Below are 9,207 nucleotides of genomic sequence, written 5' to 3' on the forward strand. Positions count from 1 at the left end.
CCGGCACTCAGGGAGGCTGAGGTGGGAGGATCACTCGAGGCCAGGAGTTCAAGACTAGCCTGGGCAACATAGTAAGACTCCGTTTCTACAAAAAAAATGTTTTAAAAATTAGCCGAGTGTGAACCTGCAGTCCTAGCTACTTGGGAGGTTGTGGCAGGAGGATCACTTAATCCCAGGAATTTGAGGTTACAGTGAAACATGATCACACCACTGCACTCTAGCCTGACCAACCAACAGGGCAAGACCCTGTCTCAAAAAAAAAAAAAAGAAAGAAGAGAAGAGAAAGGCCCTAGTCTTGTCCCAAGATAATACACAGATTAAGATCTTTGCATCTACTTTCAGAGGGTTCAGGCACCTGCTACAATCTGTCCATCAACAGAACTGCAATTTAATTCCTGGATTATGTTATTGCTAATGTCCCAAGGTCTGAAATTGTGAGCAGAGAACATAACACAGGGTGTGAGTTGGGAAGCAATGACCTGGTAAGGGGCATAGACTTCCCCTCCAGCTAGAGGCTCCCAGGGCCCATGTGGACTGGTCTCTGGGTGTGCTGGGGGCTGAGCACCCACAGTTGGGTCTGCGGAGTTAGCCTCAGGGTCGCAGAGCGGGTAAAAGGGATGGGGGGAAGAACTGACACATACTCCAAAGTGGAGGCTCAGCTGCAGCTTTTCTCCCCTGCGTTCCAACCCCCACCATGCCCAGTAACCTCTCTGCCATCTCTGCTGGTCAGCTGAGCACCAGGATGGAGGAAGTAACAGGAATGAAGGATCCGTTCAGGTCAGGCAGAGATGACACAAGGCACACTTCCCACCCTGAGGCATCCTGCTAACAGCAGTCTGGAAGTTCCCTTCCATACCTGGGTGGCAATCTGTCGTCTCCACTTCTGTGATGGGTGCCCCCTCCAGTGGGTCAGACTTGGAAAGGCCTGCAGGGGCTAGACAACGTTCTGTACCTGCACTTGAGGGAGTCCAGAGGACAGCAGCAGAGTGGGACTCTTGCCTCTCACTCCCCAGCTCAGGAACCCCGGCCTAGGGACACTTTTGTGAAGGGAGCAATAGAGCCAGGCTTCCCCAGAAGCAAATGCATAAAAACCCCTGTGTGGACTGGTTCAGACTGTCAATCTTGATAAGAGCCAGGGCTATACCGCGTCCACTGGCTAGAGCTTGCAAGGAGCCTCCGTGCCTGTGAGTGTAGCCGAGGTGAGGATGGACATCCCATGAACTCGGCAGGAGTCTGGCCAGGGCACAGGCAGCCTTCTCTCTCCTGAGCCCATGATGAGGCTGGAAGCCATCTGTGTCTTGACCTGCTGGTGTGCCTGGCTCTAACCAGGCTCCGGAACAACAGGGCCACAGGAAGGTGCAAGACTTGTCTTGGAAGAAAACACTTGAGACCCTTAAACTAGAACAATTCCTTTAGTTGAAAGCTGCTGGTGTGTGAATTTTCTCTTTCCCTCAGCCAGGCCAGAAAACCATCATGGGATGTGCGCAGCCTCTACAGAAGGAAGTCCCAACTTATGGACGGTTAGGATGGGGCAGCCAGGGGACATGCCTAGCCAAATGCCCATTTCTAGAAGACAAACAATGGAGGGGGGGACTGGGAAGAAGAGGGTAGGGTAAGTGAAAGGCCAGAAACCCCTAGGAGTCCTGACCGGCCTGGTGGATGGAGGAGAGGAAGCCCTTCCCCCCAGCTGAGGTCCCAGGCAGCTTGCTCTAGGTCATGCTGCCCCCTGTCGGCTGCTGCGCTGCTGTCTCCCTCCTTCCAGGCCTAACTGCACAGACGCCTGGCCCAGAGCCCTGCTGCCAGGGAGTCAGAATTATGGCTCCCTCTACTTGGGCATCTCCTTCCCACGTGGGCATGTACAGAATATCCACATGGGGCTGTCCCACCTCATGATCCATTCACTCCCATTGAAATAACCTGGAACTCAACCCTGTAGACTGCAGCCCAGGTGAGACTAAGATGAGATTCTCTTTGCTCTGGAGGCAGGTCTGCAGGGTGTGGGAAAAACCTACCTGTTCCAATGCCTCACGGCAGTGAGGGGAGGGTACTTGGCCCAAGAACTTCCTACATCCCACCTGCTGAGACAGGAAGGGGCCTGGCTCAGCCAGGGTGCTCCTAACATGGTTGGCCATGCACCTCTGGGTGCAGCCCAGCCTTTAGGTCTTTCTATCAGTCAGTCTCTGGGACAGTCAGATCAGCCACGTGCCTTCGGATGAGTGAGACTGCAGGTCACAGACACCTGTGAAGGTGAGGTCCTTGGAGTAAGGGGCTTGTGGCCCACAGCACTTCTTTGCCCCCAACAAGGAGGCCTGTCCCTTTGACACCCCAGCCAAGTAGATCTCCAGTGTCTTGAGCAGCCGCCGCGGGCTCTTCTTGGCTAACACTTCCAAGTCTGGAACAGAGAGAATTGGGGACAGAAGGCTTGAGGAGGCTTTGGATGGCACAATCGTCGGGGCCTCAATCATAGCAGCTCTAGGGAGCACCCCACCCCTATCCTATGGAGAGAAAAGTGACAGTGTCACCTAACATGGAGAGATCACTAGAGGGAGCCTAAGGAACCAGATATAGCCACAGGGACCACACAGGCTACATTGTCCAGGACAACTGTTGACCCAGCTTCCAATTTTGGATTCAGAAAATATGAACATGATAGGCATAAGGCCAGAAAGGGAGGAGAGGGTGGCAGAGAAAGGAGTACTAGGAGGCTCCAGAGGGTGGGCTGATGAAGACTTGGGCAAGCTGGGATTTGAGGAGAGAGTGTGGATGAGGGTGGGGGAAACTACAGCCAAAACCAGTCTAGCAGCTACCCTGGGGTCTCTGGACCCGGCACACCGGCGTGCAGGAGCCTCAGCGTCCCCAGAAGAAAGAGCGCACCTTTGAGGACAAAGCCTGAGTCTGAGATGGTCTTCTGCTGCGTCCTCCAGACGTGTGCGAGGTGGAGGAAAGTGGCAGCGTAGAAGCTGTTCACTACTGGGATGACCTTCTGCTGCCGATTACACTCCCTACAGGACAAGGGAGGTGACCTGCTCAGCCAATGACGAGGGCTGACATCTGGGTGCCCTCCTGCCCCCCCTCCGCATTCCCCCAGGGAAGCCAGCCCAAAGCTAGTATGCCCCCACCATTCCCCAGGCAGCCTCACATCTGAGGTCAGGCGTGGGGAGGAGACACGTGCTGGGGAGGCTGGTGCACAGGGACTTTGTCTGGGCCCTCCAGGGGCCAGCAGGGGAGGAGAAGCGCTGGGGAGAATGAGGCAGGGGATCGGAACGAACCAGGCTCTGCTGAGTCACTCTAATCAGCTGGCAGCTGGGGACTCACCTGGAGAGACACTCCTCTCTCAAGGCCTGGATGGCGATGCGGGTGATGTTCACAGACATCAAACAGAAAGGGAATTGCTGGAATGGAGGGGGCACCCGGTCAGTGGCAACAGCAGCTCTCACCTTGTGTGTTTTCTGTCATCGGCTGGGTAGTGGGGCCCACAGGCAATCAGCTCCAGAAGCAGCAGCCGATCTTAATTTATCTTAATTTTCCCAGTAATCTTCTTCCTACCTTACAGATGAGGAACTGAGGCTCAGTGGCCTTAAATAGCTTTCCTAAGGCATGGGAACCACGATGACAACTGAGGTTATTCGAGGCACTCTTGTACCTCTCCAGCCTCTTCATCGTCCCGGCCCACTGGCTCTCTGGGCCTTCACCAGACTCATCCCCGAGCTGCCAATGATGGCCCACCACACCCAGGGGGCCGGGATGAGCACAGGAGTGAGACTCTAACTAACTATAGGTTCTTGAAGTCTCCTCTCGCTTCTCTAGGCTGCTGATTATCTGGCTGCTCAGGAGCACCTGGTCCAAAAGCAGAGAAGATGCAAGAAGGGAGAGGTCAGCCTTGACTTGCCGCACACCTGTCTCTCATAACACACAGGCCTGAGAGCTGGCTGTGCAGGTCACACTCCCGAGAGGCGGCAGCCTGGGTGCAGCAGGGCTGCTCCACCAGGACAGGCCCCACAATCCTCTGCAGGGTCTGAGTTAAGCTTTTAGGGGGGCAATTTCTTTCCTGATCTTTAATAACAATAAAACCAAGCAAGCATGATTTCTAAATGGAAAGGAGACTTTTCCAGGGAATTTGCAGACACGACATGTTATTTTGCCCTGTTGCACACTCTCAAAGACATCCACTGAGAGGAACATGTACATTCCTTAGTACAGAGTAAGAGCCAAACCAAAAAAGTTCATTTGTCCTACCTGCTTCCCATGAGAGGAAAAATCCTCTGCACTGTGCTGTCCAGGATGGTAGCCACTAGCTACATGTAGCTGTTTAAATTTTATTTATTTATTCATTTATTTACTTATTATTTATTTATTTGAGACAGGGTCTTGCTCTGTCATCCAGGCTAAAGTGCAGTGGTGCAATGATGGCTCACAGCAGCCTTAAACTCCTAGGCTCAAGTGATCCTCCTGTCTCAGCCTCTGTAGTACCTTCCGGAGTACAGGCCCATACTACCACACCTGGCTAATTTTTCTATTTTTTCTAGAGACAGGGGTCTCACTATGTTGTTCAGGCTTGTCTTAAGCTCCTGGCCTCAAGTGATCCTCCTGTCTCAGCCTCTCAAACCACTGGGATTACAGGTGTGAGCCACCATGCCAGGTCTATTTAAATTTCAATGAATTAAAAATTAGATAAAATTTAAAATTTAGCCCCTTGGTGGTACTAGCCACATTTCAAGTGTTCGGTAGTCATGTGTGCTTGGTAGCCACTATATTGGACAGTGCATTTCGAATACCTAGAACACTTCCATCAGTGAGGAAAGTTATACTGGACAGTGCTGGACTGCAGAAGGTCTGGCTCCACAGAGATTTTTCTCAGGGTCTTTCATAGATTCCAGATGTTGGCCTGGCTACCTGTTAGCTGTGTGTCCTTGAGAAGGCCACCCAATCTCTATGAGACTCAGCCTTCCCATTTCACAAAATCAAAAAGGAAATAAACTTTGAGTGCTGGGCAGAAGAGAGTTATTAATATCATGGCAGGCCTAAGACTGCCATCCTTACAAACTCGTGCTTACATGGTTGGCCTGTGGCTGGCATCTGAGAACGTGGATTTTGAGGAGGTTCTCACCATTCCCTAACTGATAAGGATGGCTCACTGTTCCTGAACTGCTTGTGTAAACAAGATGGTTTATGCCGAACACCTGCTTTCCTTCTGTGACTCTGGAATTTTGGGATGTGCCAGGCAGAGGGTGCCCACATGATCAGCCCCCAGTGACAACCCTGGGTACTGAGTCTCTAATGAGCTTACCCAGTTGGCAACATTTTACACGTGTTGCACAACTTGATGCTGGAGGAAAGAAGTGTGTCTGTGTGATTCCACTAGGAGAGGACTCTCGGATACTGGCACCTGGTTTCCTATGCATTGTCCCACGCACTGCTTCCCTTTGCTGATCTTGCTTCTGCTGCACTAAATCAGAGCTGTTAAGTATGACTTTACGTCGAGTCCTGTGAGCCCTCTCAGTGCGTCATCCATCTGGAAGGGGGTTCCGGAACTCAGCACTAGTGCCATGCTAGGCAGAGTCAAGTCACTAATTGTTATGAAAACTCTAAGAGATAGGTTTTATTAACAGTTTACATTTTATACCACTACCTATCTCACACAGTGCCTGTGAGCTAATGCAAAATATTACATATGCAAAATACTGGGCACAGCGCCTGTTCACCGTTACGATCCTTGCCTCAACATGGGTAGCTGAGGTCAGCAGCAATGCATTCACACCTTCATGTAGAAATCAGTACTGCTTATTTAATTATCATACACACTTGCATATCACCCTTTCCCTGGATTTCCTCTAATCTAAAAACAGATACAGGAACAAGAATATGATAGCAACATAATTAACACAGGACCTAAACCCAGTGTTCATCTATTCTTGGGAACATTCTTACAAAGTCCACTTACCAAAAAGCAGCGGAAAATTGGATTTTAGATCTAAATGTCTCCTTTGCCTCAGCAGTTCCCTTAGACCTAAAAAGCACCGCTTAGAGCTAAAATACTGCATTGAGGCTGTGTTCAGGGAACTGATTAAAAGAAAGCAGAGGAAATTAGACCTGGACATTTTTGTGCTTCCCTTTAAAACTCCATTTGTCCTCATGCCTCACGTTTGGGCTTAAACACCTTTGAATGCTGAAGCGGGAAGACACAGCATCTTTCGAGGCTGCTGCTGACCTGGCCCCACTCCTGAAGATTCCACTCCCGCAGTTCTGGGGAGGGGCCCGGGCATCCATACCCCCACCCCTAGGTGCCTCTGAAGTGTGCTGCTGGCAGGAATCACTGCTGTACCGGCCCAACACCGGCCAGCTGTCAGCACACATGGGCTCCAGGCCCAGCTGCCCCACTTACCGGCTTCGGCTCTGTGCAGAGCTCTCTGCCTGTCTCACTCACACATTCCTCTGCTGGAAGAGGAGACTGACAAGGCTCGTCTCTGCCCTACCTCTCTCGCAGGACGTCAGGTTGACAGAATAAAAGGATGGGAGACACTGCTTGGAGAGCTATAGAAACTGTTGCCTATGAATAAGCATTCTCATCAAGTGCTCCCTTGCCCACCAGCAAGGAGCCCGGTGCACCCTGCCTCTCGGTGAGACTGCTGTAACCCGTCCACACCACTGCACTGGATGGAGTCTGGGAGTCCCCCCAGCATTTGCAGTTTTTGGCCAATTCTCTCTAGCAGGATATTCCACGGGCACTTGAAACTTCAACTTTCTCCTTAGGAAAGAATGGGACAGGCTGCTGGCAGGGCTGTGTCCCCAGCTGTCATTCTGACCTCACAGGCTGCCTCCTGGAAAACTCTGTGTTTTCCAGGTGCATGAGGGCTGGCAGTCAAGTTTCACTTTAAAAAATTAGAATTACTTATAGTTCAAAGAAGCATAAAATAAAGTTGGAAGGGACTTTAGGATTATTTAGGCCAAGTCCTTCATTTCATAGAAGAGCAAACTGAGGCCCAGAGAGGTTAAGTGACTTGCCTTAAGTTACAGCTAATAATACTGCAGATTGAACTAGAATGTAGCTTCCCGACACCCACCCTAGCCTTCTTATTTTATTTTATGGTATTAAGCTCTTATTCTTCCTTTTTAAAAAAAATATTTTATTGTGGTAACAATACTTAACATGAGCTCTACCCTCTTACATTTTCAAGTGTATAATGCATTATTGTTGACTATACTGCTATTGCTTCTTATTGTCTCACATACGTATTGTGGAGCAAATAAGTCCCTGATAAATTCCACAAAGCCCAGCAGGTGAAGGGGTAAGAAACAGCTTGGCGCTAGGCACGGTGGATCATGCCTATAATCCCAGCTTTTCCAGAGGCTGAGGTGGGAGGATCACTTGAGGCCAGTTCAAAAGTAGCCTGGGCAACATAGCAAGATCCCGTCTTTGCCTTACTTGTCCACTGATATATCTCCAGCACCAAGAAAAATAACTAGCACCAGGGATGCTGAATGTTGTGAAGTGAATGAACGAATCCCAGGTCCCATGAGTCTGGGATAGATAAATGGTAGGAAGCAGGTCAAATTTGTTTTCTAAAATGCAGGGACTACCACCTTTTACTACTTGGGAAAACTGTGAAACCCAACCTCAGAAAGCAGATCTGGACAGAGACGGAGGTGGCCTCAAAGAAGCCACCTCCGGCCTGTCAGTAAGTCCAGGAGTCACCTGACCCATGGAAGTAAATATTCTCCCCTTGGGCACATGAAGGCTCAGTCTCTTCCTTCAGGGTCAGGAGAAGCTACCAATACTGGGCAAGAGATTTCCTCAAGGAGAGTAGAGAATGGAAACAGCAACCTCACAGTTGTGTCTAGTGCTTTTGCACATTATCTAATTTCATTTTCCCAATGAGCTAGCTACAGATTCTATGATGTCTATTCCACAGATGAGGAAACCAAGGCTCTGAGGAGTTGAAGGACTTGCTTGAGACACACAGCTGAGGAGTGGTGGAGCTCAGACTACGACACGGGTCAGACTGACAGGCGAGCCTATTCCAGGTATGCCTCGGCTGTCCTGAGAGCCCTCCCAGTGGGAGCTGTCTACCTGTGAGGCCCTCCTGGCTGCTCAGGTCCTAGCTCCATAGCCCTCTCTTCTGCCTCCCGCCAAAGCCCCACCTGGATGTCGTGACGAGACAAGCGGAAAATCTCCTGCGCCATCAGCAAGGTCTTTGAGTCCATCACCAGGTAGAGCAGGTGCAGGAGGGCGAGGAAGCCTGCCCCTCTCAGGTCTGTGGCTGGATTTGCTCCTGTAACAGAAACCACGAGGAAAGAGGCTGTGACGGTGAGCAATGCTTGAACAAGTCCCTGTTCCCTTGAGCTTCAAGGGCTCTGTGTGGGAAGGTGCCCTGACACTGGCCTCTTCCTAGAGCAGGAGGAGCATGAGAAGCGCAGGTCCACTTCCTGCCACATTCCTGGGACTGGCTCTAACGTGCCGAGCAGGGGCCATAGGACCAAACAAGTGGGGACTCCGGGGCCCTGGGGGCAGTTTTCTCGTTGCTGTGACCCTCCATAGTTATTTCTCCACACAACCAGCAGAGTGATCCTTCACCAAAAAAGGCTGCACTTGCAGATCTGGGACAAGATGAAGTGATGCACTTCTCCCTACTCCTCCCACTAAACGTAGCTAAAAGCCCTGGACAGGAATATTTAAAACACACATAAGAAGAGTGAAAGGTGGAGAAGACGACGGACGGCTAGGGATCTTGAGAGCTGAGAAGTGACACTGTGGCGAGTTCCTTGGGTTTCTTTTTGACTCATATACCCCAACTGGGTGCCAGAGAAGGCAGCAACCCAGAAATGCCAATGGGGCGACCAGAAAGCCCCAAGAAAAGCTCCTCTCTCTAGTCGCAGGGCCAGGAAAGGGGCAGCCTAGCAAGACAGAAAGCTTTAGCCAACATCTACCCTACTCCAGCCAAACACCACAGACAAAAATTCGGCCCCAGTCCCACTCTTACCCAGCAAATGCTACTGGGGAGCCCAGACTTCCACCCTTGCCTGACTGTACTGAGGTGCCCCTTAGCTCCACCAGGGGGTGTCTGAGAGGGCCAAGCAGGGAGCTGGGACTTTGTCCTTTCCAGTAGTAAGGAAAAACCTCTGGGCTGGGCGCGGTGGCTCACACCTGTAATCCTAGCACTCTGGGAGGCCAAGGCGGGTGGATCGCTCAATGTCAGGAGTTCAAGACCA

At 51.0% G+C, this 9,207-nt stretch overlaps 1 protein-coding gene across 1 annotated transcript in view; it reads right to left on the reverse strand.

Annotated features, from left to right (window-relative positions):
• Window positions 1-1,443: 1,443 nt before the first annotated feature.
• The window catches only part of ELMOD3 (ELMO/CED-12 domain containing 3), a 30,879-nt gene continuing 23,115 nt past the window's right edge, over window positions 1,444-9,207 (reverse strand). Inside the window, exons 10-13 of the mRNA XM_012644237.1 lie at window positions 8,140-8,270; window positions 3,316-3,392; window positions 2,875-3,002; window positions 1,444-2,392 (exon numbers count right to left, since the gene is read on the reverse strand). Of these exons, the coding sequence (XP_012499691.1) occupies window positions 2,190-2,392; window positions 2,875-3,002; window positions 3,316-3,392; window positions 8,140-8,270 (539 nt within the window). The 3' untranslated portion in view covers window positions 1,444-2,189. The remainder of the gene's footprint in view (window positions 2,393-2,874; window positions 3,003-3,315; window positions 3,393-8,139; window positions 8,271-9,207) is intronic.

This window comes from Propithecus coquereli, unplaced genomic scaffold (assembly GCF_000956105.1).
Source record: "Propithecus coquereli isolate 6110/MARCELLA unplaced genomic scaffold, Pcoq_1.0 Scaffold208, whole genome shotgun sequence".
In the NCBI taxonomy this organism is placed as follows: domain Eukaryota; kingdom Metazoa; phylum Chordata; class Mammalia; order Primates; family Indriidae; genus Propithecus; species Propithecus coquereli.